The sequence below is a fragment of the Triticum urartu genome, chromosome 2, assembly GCF_003073215.2.
Source record: "Triticum urartu cultivar G1812 chromosome 2, Tu2.1, whole genome shotgun sequence".
Lineage (NCBI taxonomy): Eukaryota > Viridiplantae > Streptophyta > Magnoliopsida > Poales > Poaceae > Triticum > Triticum urartu.
This window is the reverse complement of record NC_053023.1, coordinates 579,026,115-579,048,678: the sequence shown is the minus strand read 5'-3', so window position 1 is coordinate 579,048,678 and position 22,564 is coordinate 579,026,115. Positions and strand designations below refer to the sequence as shown.

Here is a 22,564-nt window from a genome sequence, read left to right as displayed (position 1 = left end):
TCTTATTAAGTGCAAATCTGATGTGTTTCATGTTTTTATGCAATTTCAAGCCCATGTTGAGAGGTTGCTTAAGTGCAAAATTATCCATGTTCAGTCTGATTGGGGGGGGGGGGGCGAATATCGCAACCTTAATACCTTCTTCACGAAACTTGGCATCTCGCATCATGTGTCTTGTCCTCATACACATCAGCAGAACGGTGCAGCTGAGCGCAAGCACCGTCACATAGTTGAAACTGGCTTAACACTGCTCGCACATGCCTCTGTTCCATTCCGGTTCCGGAGTGATGCTTTTGTTACTGCTTGTTTTTTGATCAACAGGCTACCCACACGACTCCTTCACATGAAATCTCCCCTAGAGGCTTTACTTCATGAGACTCCAGATTACTCTCTTCTCAAAGTGTTTGGTTGTGCGTGCTGGCCACATCTTCGGCCGTACAATAAGCATAAACTCGAGTATCGATCTAAGAAGTGTGTGTTTCTCGGATACAGTCCTCTTCACAAAGGTTATAAGTGTCTCCACATTCCGACAAATCGCGTTTACATTTCTCGTGATGTTGTATTCGATGAGACTGTTTTTCCTTTTTCCACACTCTCACCTTCCACCGATACTACTGCTACCGAGATGCACTCCTTTCCAGTTTTGCCTGACCAATTTGTAGATGCTGCATATTCTCCTCTGTTGTTGCCTAACCATGGTGCAGGAACTGAACGGGGTGCTCGCCTTGAGCTTCTTCATGACGACATGGTTGCTATGGCACCAACTGCAGTTGTGACGCCGGATGGGTCGCTCGACGTGGCGCTTGATGACGACCGCGACGCCGATCGCATGTGCATGCCCCATGCACGTGGATCAGGTGGTGCGGCCACCTCACCTAGCTCGGCTGCTAGCCCTGCCACTCCAGTTCGGCAACCCGAGCTGGCTGCCACTACAGTTCGGCCGCCCGAGCCGGCAACCTCCACGGCCTCTGCCCCACGTGGGACGTCCTCGCCTGGTCTGCCTTCACCGGCCACTCCGGGCCCAACATTGTCGTGCCCGTCTTCGCCGGTCTCTCCAGAGCATGTAAAGCCTATGGGATCTCCTTCGGCAGAGTTTGTGGACTCGCCTGCTGCTGTGGCTTCTCCAACACCTTCGCCACCTGTCGTATTGCGCCCTCATACGCGCAGCAAGAGTGGCATTGTCAAGCCTCTCCAGCGCACGGATGGTACGGTCGCATGGCTTGCGGCCTGTGTTGCTCGTGCTGAGGCCGATCCTATGGTGGAACCGCGGCATTTCCAGGCAGCGCTTGGCATTCCACACTGGCGCGCTGCTATGGAACAGGAGATCCATGCCCTTCGGAAGAATAGTACTTGGCGTCTGGTTCCTCCTACTTCCACTGTCAATGTTATTGATTTCAAATGGGTGTTCAAGGTGAAGAAACATGCTGACGGGTCCATTGAGAGGTACAAGGCACGACTGGTGGCCAAAGGTTTTAAACAAAGGTATGGCCTTGATTATGAAGATACGTTTAGTCATGTTATCAAGCCCACGACTATTCGTGTTCTTCTTTCGCTGGCTGTTACTTGATGATGGTCACTTCGTTAGCTCGATGTCCAGAATGCCTTTCTTCATGGAGTTCTGGAAGAAGAGGTTTATATGCGTCAGCCCCCAGGTTTTGTTGACCCTGCTCGGCCACATCATCTGTGTCGCCTCGACAAGCCTCTTTATGGTCTGAAGCAGGCTCCTCGTGCGTGGCATGCACGTCTTGGTGCTGCTCTTCGTGCACATGGGTTTGTACCGTCTACAGCAGACACGTCTCTGTTCATTCTTCAGCGACCTGAGGTGACTATGTACATTCTGGTCTATGTTGATGACATCATACTTGTCAGTTCGTCAGTCACTGCTGCAGATCGGCTTGTGGTTTCTCTAGGGGCTGTTTTTGCTGTTAAGGATCTTGGGAGACTGCACTATTTTTTAGGTTTGGAGGTTCTTCATTCTGACAGTGGCTTGACTCTCACTCAGCAGAAGTACTCTCAGGATCTGTTGCGACGTGCAGGTATGATGCAGTGTAAACCTGCTACCACTCCTATGTCCTCAACAGACAAATTATCAGCTTTTGATGGGGACTTGCTCTCTTCTGAGGATGCCACTGAGTACCGCAGCATCGTTGGTGGACTGCAATACTTGCTCGTCACTCGGCCAGATATTTCATTTGCAGTTAACCGTGTGTGTCAGTACCTTCATGCACCGCGTGATCCTCATTGGACGGCGGTTAAGCGCATTCTGCGCTATGTTCGACACACCGCTTCGTATGGTCTCCATTTGCAGCCCGCGGCTTCTGGTTTGATCTCAGCCTTCTCTGATGCTAATTGGGCTGGTAGTCCCGATGATAGGCGATCCACGGGAGGACATGCTGTGTTTTTTGGTCCTAACTTGATCGCCTGGCAAGCTCGAAAGCAAGCTACCGTGTCTCGGAGTAGCACTGAAGCTGAGTACAAAGCAGTTGCTAATGCCACAGCTGAGATCATATGGGTTCAGTCATTGCTTCGAGAGTTGAAGGTCTCTCAAGCCCAGCCGCCTGTTCTTTGGTGTGATAACATCGGTGCTACATATCTTTCATCCAATCCGGTATTTCATGCCCGAACGAAACACATCGAAGTTGACTATCATTTTGTGAGAGAACGTGTTGCACAGAAGCTACTTCAGATCAAGTTTGTTTCTTCTAAGGATCAGCTTGCTGACATTTTCACTAAACCCTTGTCCTTACCTTCTTTTGAAGGATGTCGACGCAATCTTAACCTCCTGAGTGTTTCAGGACATAGTTAAGATTGAGCGAGGGTGTTAGACTAGGTATATTGTAGATATACGTGTTGTAACACAATACATGTACCTGTACGTTCTCTCTTATATATACATGACAGCCGTACCCAGTGAGGGTATCGAGCATTGTTCCAAACGCTAGTTTTATCTAACAGTCCCCCACCTCCCCCTTCTTCCCGGTCCACCCCGGCAAGTGCAGTCTCTTCGTGCTCGACTCGCGCCATGGCCTCGTCCTCTCAAATACCATCGGCCCGAGCGGCGAACCCCTCTGCCTCATCGTGTGGGACCTCGTCGGCCACCGCCAGTGGCGGTTGCCCTTGCCGGATTTCGTGGACTGGCCAACCTTTCCAGACTGCGCCGCCGCGGTGCTCTGCGCCGCCGATGGCTGCGACCACCTCAATTGCCCTGGCTACCCCTTCCGTGTGGTCTATGTGGGCACCGATGACGATGGCGTCGCGCAAGCTTGCGTCTACTCTTCAGAGTCCTGTGCCTGGAGCCCCGTGACGTCTTGTGAGCACCCTGAATTGCCCCTGCACGTCAGGCTCTCTTGGCCCAATGCCCTTGTGGGAGATGCAGTCTATTTCTTGTGCACTCAGGAAACGGTAGTCCTGCGATATGACTTGTTCAGCCAGGAGCTATCGATGATTCACTGGCCAGCCATGCACAAGTGGAAGTGCAGCTATATCCTTATGCGAATGGAGAACGATATGCTGGGCTGTGCCAATCTGCAGGAGTCCAGGCTCGAACTATGCTCGATGGAGGCTGACGCAGACGGAGCTGTGAAATGGGCAACACGCAGAGTCGTCGAACTCCAGAACTTGCTACCCTCGACCCCCAGATATGTGATTAGCTGCACCGATGGATTTCGTGTCTTTTTTGTGCGGACAGATCTTGGCACTTTCACAGTTGAGCTTAATTCTGGCCGAGTTAAGAAGGTATCCAGTAGCAGTGAAGTCATTCCCTACACGAGGTTCTACACTCCAGGTACTACCATCGCCAAACCTGTACAAGCTCGTTTACGTTTGCTTTCCCATGACTTGTGAATTATTTAATATGAACTAAGTAATATTTCTGTTAGCTACATGAAGTTTAGGTGATGGTGCACAAAAATGACTTTGTGAAATTGGAGATAGCAGTGTCATATATAATTTATATTTTCAGACCTAGCTGGGGGCATAACACCTCCATCAACCATGGCGTCCTCCTCAGAGAATGTTGAGACGACCCAAGACGAGCACCATGTGGGTGATGAGAGGGAGAAATGTGTAGAGAAGGGCGAGGACGATTTTGACTTGGAGGAGAACGGATGGGAGGAGGAGGCCGAGGAAGAGGAGTGGGGATGGGATAGGGAGAAAGCTGCAAATGAGCTGTTTGCCAAGGGGTCCAAGGCGATCGAGGAGGAACAATTCGTTCACGCGATTCACTGTTTCGACGATGTCCTTGAGAGTAGGTTAGAGTTTCTCTCCCTTCGACATGCTGCTCTTACTCCATGGCCTGGCTGTAGCTTGCATACAGATGGATTATTGTATTCAACTTCCAATTAGTCCTGTTATCTGTATTGGTATTTTATACGTGCTTAGTTGCGTTTCGCTTTTGACTTGCATAGTCTTTATGATGAGCTTAGTTTGGTTTAGGAGGTTCTAACTGGTTAGGCAGCAGTAGCTGGGACCTAACCTTCTGTTGTTATGCCATGTGAATTGTGACGAGTGCCACATCAATCTGTATTTGCTTCAGGGTTTGGTGTTTACCCATTTTGAGAAATGCACGTGTATTTCTGAAGTGTGAGCTGTTTTCAATATTTGAGCAATATAACTTAGGCCAACTATCCTTACCGCATTTGCACTTTGCAAAAGACTCAGTGATTTGGATCAGAAATTCTTAAACTAAGTGACACTTTGGACAGGCTGTGGTAAGGCTAACTGGTCGAAAGTGCATTTTATTCTAAATACTTCATCGCAGTGCAGTTTATTTATATGCTACTTCAAAATTGCACTTGAACACAATTGGTGCTTGTTACAAAAGGAGACAAACAGAGGATATAGTTAGCGCCTTTCTGATGAGCGTAGTTTTGATTGATGCTGTATCATAGATTACATTACTTTCCATGGCCTTATGTTATTTATACTCTTGACAGTGATGCACTTATAAATTTAGTAAAATACGCCTTTGTTGTCACCCAGGGTGCTATTTTATGGGAGACTTTCTCCAATGTGTATTAGCACGTATTACAAATATGGACGTGCTTTGCTGTACAAAGTTCGAGAAGACTTAGTGAAGGGTACAACCAGCAGAGATGATACTGGAAGCTCAAAGGCATCTTGTAGCAATGTGAAGAAAGGTGATACTAGAAAAGGTATAATGCCACTACTCCTGTATTCCGTACAATCATATACGCAAGATATACAATAATAATAATAATAATTATTATTATCGTTATTATGGTCATCATCATTATGTATACGTAGTTGATTAACTTTTTTGTGGTCATGGTTTACATCCTTTGTCCTTGTCTGTTCATACATGCCATGGAGTGTACATAATAAACGGCCACTCTATAATGTACTGCATTTGCAAATTAGTAGCCTTGTTTGAAGGTCAGTAATGTCTGGAATTATCTAATCATTCTTTAGTAGACTGCTTCATCAAAGTGGTTTCCAAAGTACTATACATAAATTAGTAAATGCAAATGATTTCAGGAACTGTCTAGTGGACGGTTGGTCAAGAGGAGGCGCCAACCCCTCAGTTCACGTGGTTGGACTCCTTGGACTTGCCAGGTGCTAGTGCAAGCCAGGGCTCCTGGTGCAAAAAAAGACAGTAGATTATTTCGGGTACAGCATACTTTTGTTAGCTCTGCACTTCCATCTCTTGGATAGATAGAGAGGGAGGGCAGAGGCTTTTGGTGTCCCTTTCGGTCAAGAATTGGGGCTTCACAATTACTGCCAATATTTATCTCATAGACAACTAATGACTTTGAAACTACGAAATAATTGATGACATAAGTTTGTTCAGAAATAGGAAAGTGGAATGAAATCCAGTTCATCCCAAAAGGATTATATCCATTGATAAGTTCTGAAGAGTTTAACCATAGGTAATCTCTTAACCATCCCATCAGTGAAGGATTCATTAAATTGTGAAACTTTGCCTGCCATAATGTGATATGTTTCCAATGCCAATAAAAAGCAATCTGTCCAATGTTGTTTGACATCCGGAAAACTGCCAAATAAAACGCGTCCTAAGAGAAATATCACAAGTACCGCCGCACCCTGGGCCGTCACAACTCACAAGGACAACTATACCCAAAATCCTTTTTATCCAGTATTCTCATACAAAAGTCTGTTCATGGTTGGCCACATGTTTTTTTAATGGGTGCGATATTAGTATATTTGCTATACCATATTTCTGTTATTAGCCTTTCTTTTTTGCAATGCTTGGTTACTTGTACACTTTGAATTGCAATGTTTCATTCAATACTCTATTAAACAGATGTCGGTCTATGAACCATTGGCTTCATGCAGTTCTGCAATTGGCTATCTATATCCAATGTATTTGAACGAACTAGCTTTTGCGCAACAATAACACCAACGAAGCCTTTAGTCCCAAACAAGTTAGGGTAGGCTAGAGCTGAAACCCATAAGATCTTGCAACTAACTCATGGTTCTAGCACATGGATAGCTAGCTTCCACGCACCCTTGTCCATGGCTAGTTCATTTGTGATATTCCAACCCTTCAGATCTCTCTTTACGGGCTTCTCCTATGTCAAATTTGGCCTACCCCGACCTCTCTTGACATTATCAGCACGCTTTAGCCGTCCGCTATGCACTAGAGCTTCTGGAGGCCTGCGCTGAATATGCCCAAACAATCTCAGACGATGTTGGACAAACTTCTATTCAACGGTGCTATCCCAACTCTATCCCGTATATCATCATTCCGGACCTGATCCTTCCTTGTGTGCCCACACATCCATCTCAACATGCGCATCTCCGCTACACCTAACTGTTGTACATGTCATCTTTTAGTCGGCCAACACTCAGCGCCACACTACATTGCGGGTAGAATCGTCATCCTATAGAACCTGCCTTTTAACTTTTGTGGCACTCTCTTGTCATAGAGAACGCCAGAAGCTTGTCGCCACTTCATCCATCCGGCTTTGATTCGATGGCTCACGTCTTCATCGATATCACCATCCTTCTGCAACATTGACCCCAGATATCGAAAGGTGTCCTTCTGAGGTACCACCTTCCCACCAAGGCTAACCCCCTCCTCTTCATGCCTAGTAGTACTGAAACCGCACCTCATGTTATCGGTTTTAGTTCTACTAAGCCTAAAACTTTTCGATTCAAAGGTTTGTTGTAACGTCCCGAGACCGATGTGCCAGGTGTCTTCCAGTTATTCGCTGCTGTTGCCTTATCATTTGCATGCGTGTCATGCATTCCATATCATGTCATCATGTGCATTTCATTTGCATACATGTTCGTCTCATGCATCCGAGCATTTTCCCCGTTGTCCGTTTTGCAATCCGGCGCTGCTATGTCACCCGGTGTCCCTTTCTACCTCTTTTCGTGTGCGGGTGTTAAACGTTCTCAGATTGGACCAAGACTTGTCATGCAGCCTTGGTTTATTACCGGTAGACCGCCTGTCAAGTTTCGTGCCATTTGGACTTCATTTGATACTCCAACGGTTAACCGAGGGACCGAAAAGGCCTCGTGTGTGTTGCATCCCAACACCCCTCCAAAGTGGCTCAAAACCCACCTAAGACCTCTCCATCATCTCGGTCGTTCGATCATGATCGCGTGGCCGAAAACCGCACCTCATTTGAAGCTTCCTAGCTCCCTCTACCTCTATATATAGGTCCCTCTCCCTCTTTTTCCGGATCTTTTTCCCCGAAACCCTAGATCCCACCTCCTCGCACCGACGGACACGTCGCGCCGCCGCCGCTCTCCTCCTATCGGACGCCGCCACCTGTCCCGCCGTCCTTCCACCAGCCGCCGCGGCCCGCCCGGCCAGAGGCCGGCCCGCCCGGCCCGCGCATCTCCGCCGTCTGCGCCCATTCGCGCACGCCGCCGCCCGAGCTTCTCCTCTTTCGCCGGCGCCCGCACGCCGCCCAGACGGCGCCTCCTCTGCCGCGCATCGCCGCCGCCGGCGCCTGCCCTGGCCGCGCCGCCCGGCATGCTCCGTCGCCGCCAAGCAACGTCGCCGCGCCGCCTCGTATCCTCCCCGCGCCGGCGAGCCACCACGGCGAGCACGTCGTCGCCGGGGCCCGAGCTCCCTGTACCCCGCCGCAAGACCTCCCGTCAGCGAGGTTCGCCGCGGGATCTTGCTTCCGCCGCCGCGCCGCGGACCTCCTCCTCCGTGCCTCGGCGACCGAGCCTCCCTGCCGCCTCTTCTCGCCGCTGCAAGCTTCAGCAGCCGCGCTGGCGTGCGCCGCCCCGTCTTCGACCTCGCCGGAGTTCGTCCCTCGCCGGCCGGATCTGGAGAAGAAGGTGGACGAGATCCACCACTCCCCTGAACCAAACGCACCCTCGCCCGATCCGGATCTCGTCGTCCCGGATCCGTCCGTCCTGTTGACTTTTCGCGGAGGTAAAATTTCACAAGTCCCCGAGATTTCCAGATTCATATGCCCATGTTCATCATGTCATAACTCTATATCTGTAGCTCCAATTTGTGCGTGTAGCATATCAAAATGTTCGTCTCGACGAGTACATCATTTCATCTCATTGCATCATTTTCATTTGAGCTCATCTTGATGCCCGAAATGTTGTTAGAAGAGGGCTATGTGAGTATTTTGTCAGATCTGTTTCAGCAAATGGCATTTTGTCATTTTTGCCATGATTATTGTGTGCATGATATGATCCTGAGCTCTACATGTGTTTTGTTATATGCCATGCCATCTTTACATGGGTGCTTGCCATGTATTTTTGTGATATTTGTGGTGACTAGCACAAGCTTGCAAAGTAGCGTAATCAGTAATGCTGATTTCAGGGACTTAGAATTTCACTAAGTCCTTGTCCTGTTTTTGTCGGTATGCCATATGTTCATGTTGTTTCCTAGTGATCCGTGCCTCTTTTGAGGATGATCAGTAAGGATGTTTTGTTAACATTGTGGTGCTCTATCCATCCATGTCTTTTTTTGCATTTATGGAGCACCCTAGCTTGAGTCAATCGAGCTCTACTTTTGCTATATCGTGAATCCTGGCAGATTGTTGACTTGTTAGCGATTTTGCCGAGGATGTTGCTATTGATCCGTGCATGCTATGTTGTTGTTCTTGCCATGTCTAGCTCCTATGCCATGTCTTCTTGATGGATGTATGCTTAGTTTGTTAGGCCATGCTCTGTAATGAGTGCATCGAGCTCGTAAACATGCTTACTCGTTAACTGATTTGCATGCTCCAGTTTTTCACTAAGTCTGAAATCTGTTTATGTTTTTGCCATGTTCACATGCTTGCATTTGTATTTTCTGATCCTTTTTGGCTCAAGGTCACTAAGGGACTTTTGTTAAGTGCTTTGAGTAGCTTCATGCCATGCCTTGCTTTGCAATGATATGTTTCTGTAGCATATAGTTATCATGCTCTAAACATTGCTTCCTGAGGATAAATTCCTGACATGTTGTTATTTCACTAAGTCTGAAATCTGTTATCATTTGGACTTTTGCCATGCTTGTTTGAACCTGTTAATGAGTGAATTAGCCGTAGCTCAGTGTTCATCTTTTGTCAAGCATCATGAGTGGATCCCTGCTATGTATTTTGTTGCCATGTTTGAGTGATGTAGCATATTTATCTTGATGCATTTAGGAGGCTACTTGCTGTTTATCGCAGACCGGTGCCATATTGGTTTTGCTTGCCATTTCCAAACCGTGCATCCGATTCCGGTGATCTTTATACCGATTTCAACTGAAATCACCTCACCTTTCCAGTGGCACTCTTGGTTTTCCAAGTTGAGGCCAGGTTCAATCATTCCTTTGCACATCATGCATATGTATCACATACCGCATCCCGCATATCATAGCATGTTCGTGTGTGGTTTGTTTACTATGTTGTGTGCTTTTTTCCGGTGTTGCTTCTTCGGGTTGGTTCCGGTAACGTCACGTTTGTGAGGACCCGTTCGACTACGTCCGTTTGTCTTCTTCATGGACTCGTTACTCTTCCTTGCGGGATTTCAGGCAAGATGATCATACCCTCGAAATCACTTCTATCTTTGCTTGCTAGTTGCTCGCTCTTTTGCTATTCCTATGCTGCGATACCTACCACTTGCTTATCATGCCTCCCATATTGTTGAACCAAGCCTCTAACCCACCTTGTCCTAGCAAACCGTTGTTTGGCTATGTTACCGCTTTGCTCAGCCCCTCTTATAGCGTTGTTAGTTGCAGGCGAAGATTGAAGTTTGTTCCTTGTTGGAACATGGAGATGTTGTTCCTTGTTGGAACATGTTTACTTGTTGGGATATCACAATATATCTTATTTAATTAATGCATCTATATACTTGGTAAAGGGTGGAAGGCTCGGCCTTATGCCTGGTGTTTTGTTCCACTCTTGCCGCCCTAGTTTCCGTCATATCAGTGTTATGTTCCTGGATTTTGTGTTCCTTACGCGGTTGGGTTATAATGGGAACCCCTTGACAGTTTGCCTTGAATAGAACTCCTTCAGCAATGCCCAACATTGGTTTTACCATTCGCCACCTAGCCTTTTCTTTCCCTTGGGTAGGCCTGCCCAAGGGTCATCTTTATTTTAACCCCCCGGGCTAGTGCTCCTCTGAGTGTTGGTCCGAACTGAGCTGCCTGCGGGGCCACCTCGGGGAAACTTGAGGGTTGGTTTTACTCGTAGCTAGTCTCATCTGACTGTGCCCTGAGAACGAGATATGTGCAGCTCCTATCGGGATTTGTCGGCACATTCAGGCGGTGTTGCTGGACTTGGCTACCATTATCGAGGATGTCTTGTAACCGGGATTCCGAGTCTGATCGGGTCTTCCCGCTAGAAGGAATATGCTTCGTTGACCATGAGAGCTTGTGATGGGCTAAGTTGGGACACCCCTGCAGGGATTTGAACTTTCGAAAGCCGTGCCCGTGGTTATCGGCAGATGGGAATTTGTTAATGTCCGGTTGTAGAAAACCTGAAGTTGACCTTAATTAAAATACATCAACCGCGTGTGTAACCGTGATGGTCTCTTTCCGGCGGAGTCCAGGAAGTGAACACGGTGTTGGAGTTATGCTTGACGTAGGTTATTCTAGGATCACTTCTTGATCATAGTTTGTCGACCGTGCTTTTGCCTTCTCTTCTCGCTCTCTTTTGCGTATGTTAGCCACCATACATGCTTGTTGCTTGCTGCAGCTCCACCTCATACCTTTTACCCTTCCTATAAGCTTAAATAGTCTTGATCGCGAGGGTGTGAGATTGCTGAGTCCTTGTGACTCACAGATACTTCCAAAACCAGTTTGCAGGTGCCGATGAAACCATGCAGGCGACGCAACCAAGCTCAAAGAGGAGCCCGATGAAGATCTTGTCCTTTGTGTTGATTCGTTCTAGTTGATCAGTAGTGGAGCCCAGTTGGGGTCGATCGGGGATCTGTGTAGCATTTGGGGTAGTCTTCTTTTATTTTGGTTCCGTAGTCGGACCTTGATTGTATCTGGTTGATGTAATGTTTTAATTCATGTATTGTGTGAAGTGGCGATTGTAAGCCAACTATGTATCTCTTTCCCTTATGTATTACATGGATTGTGTGAAGATTACCTCACTTGCGACATTGCTTTCAATGCGGTTATGCCTCTAAGTCATGCTTCGACACGTGGGAGTTATAGCCGCATCGTGGGCGTTACAAGTTGGTATCAAAGCCTTCCCCGACCTTAGGAGCCCCCTGCTTGATCGAATAGCTGGCGTTGTTGAGTCTAGAAAAATGCTTTGAGTCTTTTAGGATTATACATATCGGAGAGTTAGGAATTTTTTTTACTCCTCAGTCCCTTCATCGCTCTGGTAAGGCATCCTGATGTAGAGTTTTGACTCTTCTCTTCTCAAATTTCACTAATTTTTTTTAGGATCACGCGGGTATCTTGGAATCGTTCCGATGGTTTTGTGACAAGAACATTGTTCTTGGTGCCTCCTGTCATTTAGGGGTTGTGGCAGTGTCCCGGGGAGTTGAGCTTCGAGGTGTTGTCATCACAATTTTATCGTTGCAGTTCTGGAAAACCTGAGATTAGTTTCGCCGATATCGAAAATCTCTTTTATGCAGTTGTTGGTGAGATAACCTCGACGCCACCCAGTACCGGGGCGGGAGTTCGGGAGTATTGCCAGGATGCTTTTCAAAGGTTGGGGTAGACGATTTTCGAAGGTTTCTTGGTTATGTGTTGAAGGATGGATACAGCTGGATGTAGGATTTGCTAGTTTTGGGTGAGATATTATGCTTCCCCTATATCCCCAACACCTGATTGCATAACTGGAAAATTTCGGGAGTTTATAAGTGGGAATTCAACTAGCTCCTAGGATTTCTTTCCGACAGATGTATGATTTGAAATTGGGGTTCGACGTCTAGTGGTCCTCCTATCCACAGTTGGTTTTACAGTGGTCTCGTTGTGTCTTAAAGAGTCCTTGGCTATGCCGACTTGGGGACGCTTCGTATGTCATGTGCACTGCCTTGTACATGATGGTGCTGTACGATCGAGCCCGTGTAGGCCCCACCACGAAAACTTCGGATGAAATCTCTATCATATGTTTGTTCCGGCTTATTTTGCAAGCCAATTCTTTGTTTAGTTTTGAGTTGTGGTATTCGAGTTGCTTCGAAGTCAAATGTTGATTCCATACCTGTTCCTAAGCGGTGTTCTCATACTCCGATGTGAATACTAATCCTTCTTGATAATCGAGATTGTCATGTAAATCCTGTTCAACCGGTGTGTTTCTCTTCAAGTGGATCCGATCATTTCAACATCCGCAAGATCAAGTATCAGTTCTTATCAACGGTGTTTGTTTCATTCGTTCCAAGCTGCCTTTGTTTTTCCACCCATCCATCCTTTTTCTTCAAGGACTCAGATTTCTCAATCAAGTATCATTTTATTGATGGAAGTCTCTCCATTCTTTTCCTTCAATGTTCTTATCCAATGATTCTCAGGAAGATACTAACGGAGCTTCAAGTTCATCATTCTTCGTTCTCTTTCTTCTCCGGTGGATTCAATTCAAGCTTTGTTGATCATATCTTTTCCTCGTTTCAAATGCTTTCTCATGCCGGTGCAATTCTTAATCATCCATTTCTCGCTATTCATTTGTTCCGGAGTGCTAAAGATATCTCAAGGCTTGTCTTGTCATTCAAGATCCGTTCAACTTATTTTGATGTTGTTATCTCTTTCAAGCCATTTTAAATCAACCGGGTGTAATCTCCCTTTCTAGTAATCGTTCTACGGTGTTTCTTTTGAGTGGGCCCTAACCCACAGGTCTTTTCCCAGGATCTTACCTGACTCTTCTTATTTTCCCGGAGCTATCCAAAATTCTTTTCTAAAGTTTGACGTAAGAATGATGTATCATCAGTCAATTGCTTTCTCCAAGATCTCTCAATTTCTTTTCATCATTGGTTCAACTTTTCTATTCTTCTTTATTCCAGAGTGTCTCAACAATTCACGGTGGTGTTTCTCGTCGTCTTTCTCATCATTTGAAGACCGAAGAAGAGTTTTACATCCATATCTTATCCGTTCTCTCAGAGATTCGTGGTTCTAGTTCAAGGCCATCCTCTCATAATTGTTTTGATTGTGAGAATTCCTCTCACCTATCTGGAGTCCATCAATTCAGGTTTATTCATTCTCAGCTTTCAGTTATCATTATCCAATCTTACCGGTGCTTCGTTCAAGTGATCTCTAATCAGCTCATGATCTCTTCGTTCTCATGTATCTAAATCCTCTCAAGCATCTTCGTTCATTTTATAATTCTTCCCGGTGTTTCTTATCTTTTCCTCATTCATTTTTAATTCTTACGGTGGTTCGTTCAAGAGTTCTCGTCATTCGTTATCATATCAATTTATTCGTTGTTTTCAATCCTACTGGTGGTTTGTTGAAGACCTTTCCAAGTTGACTCTATATCTATCTTAATCCTTTCTATGAGAATAAGTAGTATGCCGAAGCCATTGATTGTCATCAATTTAATTGGTGGAGGATGAGCATAACATAATTCTTATTCTTGACTCACCCAAGTGATTAATTCCTTATTTCGGAGGTTCATCAAATTCTCGATTCAAGTTGTCCATCTTTCTTTTCCGGAGCTCAAAGTTATTTCAATTATCATTTCAAAGATCCATCAAATCATTACAAGGCTTCAACCTTATTCTTTTCATCCTCCATTTCAATTGATGATTTCTTTTATTACCGGAGTTCTCATGAAGGCTCTACAAGATGGTTCATCAAGGACTTAATTCTTTCTCGAAGTGTTCATCGAGATTCTTTTCAAAGGAGCTCAAGTATTCTTTATCTTGCATTTTAAAGTGCAATTCTTTCAACCGTATCATTCGAGGTGGTATTATGTCATTCTTGATAATTTGAGTTCATGTTTCATGAATCACATGTTGTTAAGAATGAGATATTTTAAATCCATCAATCTCATCATTAGAGTTACCTTGGGTTATATTTCACCTAAAGCCTTCCCTAAGGATTGTTGCTAATTATGGTGCTTATAAATGACCCAAGTTCTTCATTTATCCTTCCAGTAAGATAAGTTCTCGTCTCCTTGTTCTTATCAATCCAATTCCTTTTCCCGTGAGTGGCAGGTTGTCACCTCATAATTTTGAGATGTATTCCATAAGACCATATCAAGCTTATTCTTTTCGTTGTTGGTTTTCCAACAACTCCGTTCGACCCTTCTTCTAAAGATGCCTTTTCAAGCTCTTTTGTGGCAGAAGTTGGCATTTTCTTCTCCACTCTCCTATTTCAATTATCCATCTTCTATTCTTTTCTTCCGGAGCCATTGTGATGTTGCTCTTTTCTCTCATCATCTTGGATTGTGTTCTTTTTGTGCTTATCCATTTAACCGGAGTGTGTGCCCGCTGCTCAAGTTCTTTTCGCCTTATCAAGTCTTGCATCCCTTCTCAACCGGAGTGCTGCCCAAAGTTGTTATTCCTTGTTCCTCTTTGCTAACGCAGTGCTTTCAACTTCATTTATCTCCGTTGTATTTTTTTTCTCGAAATGGCTTAACCTTTTCAAGGTTCCTTGGTTTCACTCATTCGTCAAAGAAGCAACTTAGTTTTACCTTTTCTCTTTCTCTTCCGTTTTTCCCCGGTGCCATTCTAGATCTCGGGACGAGATCCTCTCGTAGTGGTGGAATGTTGTAATGCCCCGAGACCGATGTGCCAGGTGACTTCCAGTTATTCGCTGCTGTTGCCTTGTCATTTGCTTGCGTGTCATGCATTCCATATCATGTCATCATGTGCATTTCATTTGCATACATGTTCGTCTCATGCATCCGAGCATTTTCCCCGTTGTCCGTTTTGCAATCCGGCGCTCCTATGTCACCCGGTGTCCCTTTCGACGTCTTTTCGTGTGCGGGTGTTAAACGTTCTCAGATTGGACCGAGACTTGTCATGCGGCCTTGGTTTACTACCGGTAGACCGCCTATCAAGTTTCGTGCCATTTGGCCTTCATTTGATACTCCAACGGTTAACCGAGGGACCGAAAAGGCCTCGTGTGTGTTGCAGCCCAACACCCCTCCAAAGTGGCCCAAAACCCACCTAAGACCTCTCCATCATCTCGGTCGTTCGATCACGACCGCGTGGCCGAAAACCGCACCTCATTTGGAGCTTCCTAGCTCCCTCTACCTCTATATATAGGTCCCTCTCCCTCTTTTTTCGGATCTTTTTCCCCGAAACCCTAGATCCCACCTCCTCGCACCGACGGACACGTCGCGCCGCCGCCGCTCTCCTCCTATCGGACGCCGCCACCTGTCCCGCTGTCCTTCCACCAGCCGCCGCGGCCCGCCCGGCCCGAGGCTGGCCCGCCCGGCCCGCGCATCTCCGCCGCCTGCGCTCGTTCGCGCACGCCGCCGCCCGAGCTTCTCCTCCTTCGCTGGCGCCCACACGCCGCCGGGACGGCGCCTCCTCCGACGCGCATCGCTGCCGCCGGTGCCTGCCCCGGCCGCACCGCCCGGCGTGCTTCGCCGCCGCCAGGCAACATCGCCGCGCCGCCTCGTATCCTCCCTGCGCCGACGAGCCACCATGGCGAGCACGTCGTCGCCGGGGCCCGAGCTCCCTGTACCCAGCCGCAAGACCTCCCGCCGGCGAGGTTCGCCGCTGGATCTTGCTTCCGCCGCCGCGCCGTGGACCTCCTCCTCCGTGCCTCGGCGACCGAGCCTCCCTGCCGCCTCTTCTCGCCGCTGCAAGCTTCGGCAGCCGCGCCGGCGTGCGCCGCCCCGTCTTCGACCTCGCCGGAGTTCGTCCCTCGCCGGCCGGATCCGGAGAAGAAGGTGGACGAGATCCACCATTCCCCTGAACCAAACACACCCTCGCCCGATCCGGATCTCGTCGTCCCGGATCCGTCCGTCCTGTTGACTTTTCACGGAGGTAAAATTTCACAAAGTCCCCGAGATTTCCAGATTCATATGCCCATGTTCATCATGTCATAACTCTATATCTGTAGCTCCAATTTGTGCGTGTAGCATATCAAAATGTTCGTCTCAACGAGTACATCATTTCATCTCATTGCATCATTTTCATTTGAGCTCATCTTGATGCCCGAAATGTTGTTGGAAGAGGGCTATGTGAGTATTTTGTCAGATCTGTTTCAGCAAATGGCATTTTGTCATTTTTGCCATGATTATTGTGTGCATGATATGATCCTGAGCTCTACATGTGTTTTGTTATATGCCATGCCATCTTTACATGGGTGCTTGCCATGTATTTTTGTGATATTTGTGGTGACTATCACAAACTTGCAAATTAGCGTAATCGGTAATGCTGATTTCAGGGACTTAGAATTTCACCAAGTCCTTGTCCTGTTTTTGTCGGTATGCCATATGTTCATGTTGTTTCCTAGTGATCCGTGCCTCTTTTGAGGATGATCAGTAAGGATGTTTTGTTAACATTGTGGTGCTCTATCCATCAATGTCTTTGTTTGCATTTATGGAGCACCCTAGCTTGAGTCAATCGAGCTCTACTTTTGCTATATCGTGAATCCTGGCAGATTGTTGACTTGTTAGCGATTTTGCCGAGGATGTTGCTATTGATCCGTGCATGATATTTTGTTGTTCTTGCCATGTCTAGCTCCTATGCCATGTCTTCTTGATGGATGTATGCTTAGTTTGTTAGGCCATGCTCTGTAATGAGTGCATCGAGCTCGTAAACATGCTTACTCGTTAACTGATTTGCATGCTCCAGTTTTTCACGAAGTCTGAAATCTGTTTATGTTTTTGCCATGTTCACATGCTTGCATTTGTATTTTCTGATCCCTTTTGGCTCAAGGTCACTAAGGGACTTTTGTTAAGTGCTTTGAGTAGCTTCATGCCATGTCTTACTTTGCAATGATATGTTTCTATAGCATATAGTTATCATGCTCTAAACATTGCTTCCCGAGGAAAAATTCCTGACATGTTATTTCACTAAGTCTGAAATCTGTTATCATTTGCACTTTTGCCATGCTTGTTTGAACCTGTTAATGAGTGAATTAGCCGTAGCTCAGTGTTCATCTTTTGTCAAGCATCATGAGTGGATCCCTGCCATGTATTTTGTTGCCATGTTTGAGTGATGTAGCATATTTATCTTGATGCATTTAGGAGGCTACTTGCTGTTTATCGCAGACCGGTGCCATATTGGTTTTGCTTGCCATTTCCAAACCGTGCATCCGATTCCGGTGATCTTTATATCGATTTCAACCGAAATCACCTCACCTTTCCTGTGGCACTCTTGGTTTTCCAAGTTGAGGCCAGGTTCAATCATTCCTTTGCACATCATGCATATGTATCACATACCGCATCCCGCATATCATACCATGTTCGTGTGTGGTTTGTTTACTATGTAGTGTGCTTCTTTGGATTGGTTCCGGTAACGTCGCGTTTGTGAGGACCCGTTCGACTACGTCCGTTTGTCTTCTTCATGGACTCGTTACTCTTCCTTGCGGGATTTCAGGCAAGATGACCATACCCTCGAAATCACTTCTATCTTTGCTTGCTAGTTGCTCGCTCTTTTGCTATGCCTATGCTGCGATACCTACCACTTGCTTGTCATGCCTCCCATATTGTTGAACCAAGCCTCTAACCCACCTTGTCCTAGCAAACCGTTGTTTGGCTATGTTACCGCTTTGCTCAGCCCCTCTTATAGCGTTGTTAGTTGCAGGTGAAGATTGAAGTTTGTTCCTTGTTGGAACATGGAGATGTTGTTCCTTGTTGGAACATGTTTACTTGTTGGGATATCACAATATATCTTATTTAATTAATGCATCTATATACTTGGTAAAGGGTGGAAGGCTCGGCCTTATGCCTGGTGTTTTGTTCCACTCTTGCTGCCCTAGTTTCCGTCATATCGGTGTTATGTTCCTGGATTTTGTGTTCCTTACGCGGTTGGGTTATAATGGGAACCCCTTGACAGTTTGCCTTGAATAAAACTCCTTCAGCAATGCCCAACATTGGTTTTACCATTCGCCACCTAGCCTTTTCTTTCCCTTGGGTAGGCCTGCCCAAGGGTCATCTTTATTTTAACCCCCCGAGCCAGTGCTCCTCTGAGTGTTGGTCCAAACTGAGCTGCCTGCGGGGCCACCTCGGGGAAACTTGAGGGTTGGTTTTACTCGTAGCTAGTCTCATCTGACTGTGCCCTGAGAACGAGATATGTGCAGCTCCTATAGGGATTTGTCGGCACATTCAGGCGGTGTTGCTGGACTTGGTCTACCATTGTCGAGGATGTCTTGTAACCGGGATTCCGAGTCTGATCGGGTCTTCCCGCTAGAAGGAATATGCTTCGTTGACCATGAGAGCTTGTGATGGGCTAAGTTGGGACACCCCTGCAGGGATTTGAACTTTCGAAAGCCGTGCCCGCGGTTATGGGCAGATGGGAATTTTTTAATGTCCGGTTGTAGAAAACCTGAAGTTGACCTTAATTAAAATACATCAACCGCGTGTGTAACCGTGATGGTCTCTTTCCGGCGGAGTCCGGGAAGTGAACACGGTGTTGGAGTTATGCTTGACGTAGGTTATTCTAGGATCACTTCTTGATCATAGTTTCTTGACCGTGCTTTTGCCTTCTCTTCTCGCTCTCTTTTGCGTATATTAGCCACCATACATGCTAGTCGCTTGCTGCAACTCCACCTCATACCTTTTACCCTTCCTATAAGCTTAAATAGTCTTGATCGCGAGGGTGTGAGATTGCTGAGTCCTTGTGACTCACAGATACTTCCAAAACCAGTTTGCAGGTGCCGATGAAACTGTGCAGGCGACGCAACCAATCTCAAAGAGGAGCCCGATGAAGATCTTGTCCTTTGTGTTGATTCGTTCTAGTTGTTCAGTAGTGGAGCCCAGTTGGGGTCGATCGGGGATCTGTGTAGCATTTGGGGTAGTCTTCTTTTATTTTGGTTCCGTAGTCGGACCTTGATTGTATCTGGTTGATGTAATGCTTTAATTCATGTATTGTGTGAAGTGGCGATTGTAAGCCAACTATGTATCTCTTTCCCTTATGTATTACATGGGTTGTGTGAAGATTACCTCACTTGCGACATTGCTTTCAATGCGGTTATGCGTCTAAGTCGTGCTTCGACACGTGGGAGTTATAGCCGCATCGAGGACATTACATTTGTCTCCATAGCTCTAACTTTCTATTAACCCCCATCCGATTATCATCAACTAGAACCACATCATCCGCAAAGAACATACACCATGGATAAGTCATTGTATATCCCTTGTGACCTCATCCATCACCAAAGCAAAAAGATAAGGGCTCAAAGCTGACCCTTGGTGCAGTCCTATTTTAATCGGGAAGTCATCAGTGTCACTATCACTTGTTCGAACACTTGTCACAACATTATCATACATGTCCTTGATGAGGGTAATGTACTTTGTTGGGACTTTGTGTTTCTCCAAGGCCCACTACATGACATTTCGCGGTATCTTATCGTAGGCCTTTTCCAAGTCAATGAACACCATATGCAGGTCCTTTTGCTCCTTGTATCTCTCCATAAGTTGTCGTACCAAGAAAATCGCTTCCATGGTCGACCTCCCAGGCATGAAACCATTGGCTTCATTCAATTCTGCATTTGGCTATCTATCCAATGCATTTGAATGAACTAGCTTTTGTGCAAGTGTGATATAAATATTGTGCAAGAATGTGACTAATTGGTTGTTGATTGAATTCCAAAGAAAAATGTTTAAAATTGTGGTCTTACATTTTGCTCGAATTCTTGTATTTTTTTAAATGCACCAACGTATTGATGAATGAGGAAACATTGATGAACAACTTATCATATTTTTAGTTTGATCATTTACATATTTTATAATTTATATGCATGTAGTTGTCTTCTCGTTATATTGAAGAGGACACCCTCAAATAAGGAAATACAACCCTCGAACTTTAGAAATGAAAGGAGTCTTAATATTCAGGGTGGTCCTCCCTGTCGCTGGTGTTGTCTGCACCTAAGAGTGGTCCTGCCTCATGTACTGTTGCTCCTACATAACACTATGATAACTAATGACCTTGTTCCATGTGCAATTCTTCATGTCACAGTAAATACCAGTGTAACCACTTACTAAAGAAAAACTCAGGGCAAACATGATTCTGATTTTGTTCAGATTTGGATCTGGCCTGGAAAATGTTACATATTGTGAGGGCAATAAGTGAAAATTGTCCTTGGATGCCTATGGCTAAAGTTGATACATATTGTGCTCTTGCTAAAGTTTCCATGGAAAGAGGTAGTTTCATACTTTCATTTATCTTAGTTACTCCTGCATTTAATCGCTGGATGGTCTTGATACTCACGGCCCATATTTTAATCGCAGAAGACATAGACTACTCACTCCGTGCTCGGTTCAAAGCTTTAGCCATCTTGGAGCATTTGGTTGAGCCTGACCATTGTCGGATTGTCGTACTGTATCCTACCTGTGGTAATAACAGTATCTACTGTGTGTGTTATAGTAGTATAGTTTGAAGCATCATATTAGCAACCCCCAAGTGCTAGAGTGGCTGCGCCTTCTAGGCGTGTCTTCAGGTTTTAGGGGTACATTTTAGTCAGTTGATTTCAATAAGTTATCTTTATTTGGATAAAGCACATGCTAGTGTATTTGTGTAGATGAACTTTTATTGCTGAAGAAGAATTCAGTTAGATAATGCTGCTATAGATTTTGGTTGTTCTTTGTTAATTTCCTTAGTTTAGCCCTAGAAACTTCCACATATTCCTGGCTTTCACGTCGGCATCGAAGATTGGAGACGCGCTCCCATATGCTGTAAAGGTTCTGTCATTGTACAAGTCACGTGTGCGGAAGCTGAGAAAGGCTCTTGAAGATTTGTTGGCTGTTAAAGGTGAGAATGCACCTGCTGCTGAAGTTGGCTCAGAAGAGTTGTCGCTGAACAATGAGATAGATGTGCTTAATAATATATTCACTGCACTAGAGAACAAGTTAAATAAGTCAGTTCCTTCATGTTACCTAGCGGTTTGCCTTGTGAACCTACTAATACAGCAGTACTGTATGAAGAACTTATAGTTTGAATTTCTTGGATTCAGCTTAAAGACCTGGCGCAAGCATTACTTACCCCAACCTCGGAGGCAAGTGGTACGCATAACGTTGTCTATGCTGCACCAAAAGATGCATCTTCGACCTTACAAATTGCTGGACCAAGTAATTCTATGTCTACAGCAGCAACAATCGAGACACAGAGTAGTACTGGAATCGACCTAGAGACTGCAGGCCAAGGCATGAAACAAGCAGTGGCAAGCTGATCTCCTGCTGAACCTTCTTGTCCCGAGAAGCTTTTGGAGGATTCTTCGCCTGTAAAAGGTAATAGCAGCAACAAATTCGATCTTCATCCCGCAGCTAGGAAGGACGATGCCTCTGTATCAGAGTAAAGTACAGCTTTGTTAGCCGTACTTACTGTGACTTGTGCCATGAAACGTTTTATCGGGCCATATGATCCCATTTACTTAGATGTAAATTCCTAGATGGTGAATGGATGAGCTAAATCAAATTAATGTTTTCTTTGATAATACGTTACGGTATCATGATACGATGTCAGGAGTGTCTTTTCTTTATTTAATGCCATGTCATTTAAGCTAAATGCCTAATTCAGACTGGCTGATAGGTACCCTCCTATGATAATGCACCAGGAGATATCTCTGGGAGTGTGCAGGGCATCTCTAAGGGCAAACCCCATTTGTCCTCTGTTATGGTGCTGCTAGAAGGAGGACGTGAGAGGGCCGGCCGGGGGCCTTTTGCCCACGGCCGGGCAAGATGGAATAGATTTCATTCTTATCTTGCTTGATTAGATTGATACATCTCCTTTCTTTATATAGAGGTTTACTTGAATCCCAAGCAAGACTTACTTGACCCCTAAGCAAACGACCCTTATCTCTAATTAACCCTAGGACTAACGGGCTATACTGCCAGTCCAGGCCCATTAGGTCCATTACGTACTCTAACACTACACCTCACCTGGACATGCAGCTTGTCCTTGAGCTGCAGCCTAACCAACTTATAACCATGACTCGACGCAACACAAACCTAACACTTAAAAACAAGCCTTTTACATCTCGACTTGTTTTATTACTCTCAACCCGAAATGGACTGGGACGCTTTATTTTGGACCCCTTAACAAAAAGTGGACACCATCGCACGTCGGACGTGCATGT

At 45.9% G+C, this 22,564-nt stretch overlaps 1 protein-coding gene across 1 annotated transcript; it reads left to right on the top strand.

Moving 5' to 3' along the window:
• The first annotated feature begins 622 nt into the window (after window positions 1–622).
• On the top strand, window positions 623–21,699 carry LOC125537352. Its single transcript, XM_048700660.1, has 11 exons — window positions 623–1,466; window positions 1,956–2,033; window positions 2,079–2,203; window positions 2,306–2,605; window positions 2,953–3,781; window positions 3,959–4,247; window positions 4,978–5,150; window positions 20,514–20,633; window positions 20,721–20,811; window positions 21,101–21,338; window positions 21,443–21,699. Exons 1-11 carry the CDS (start codon window positions 623–625, stop codon window positions 21,656–21,658), a joined length of 3,303 nt encoding a protein of 1,100 aa, XP_048556617.1. The 3' UTR covers window positions 21,659–21,699.
• The last annotated feature ends 865 nt before the right edge of the window (window positions 21,700–22,564 follow it).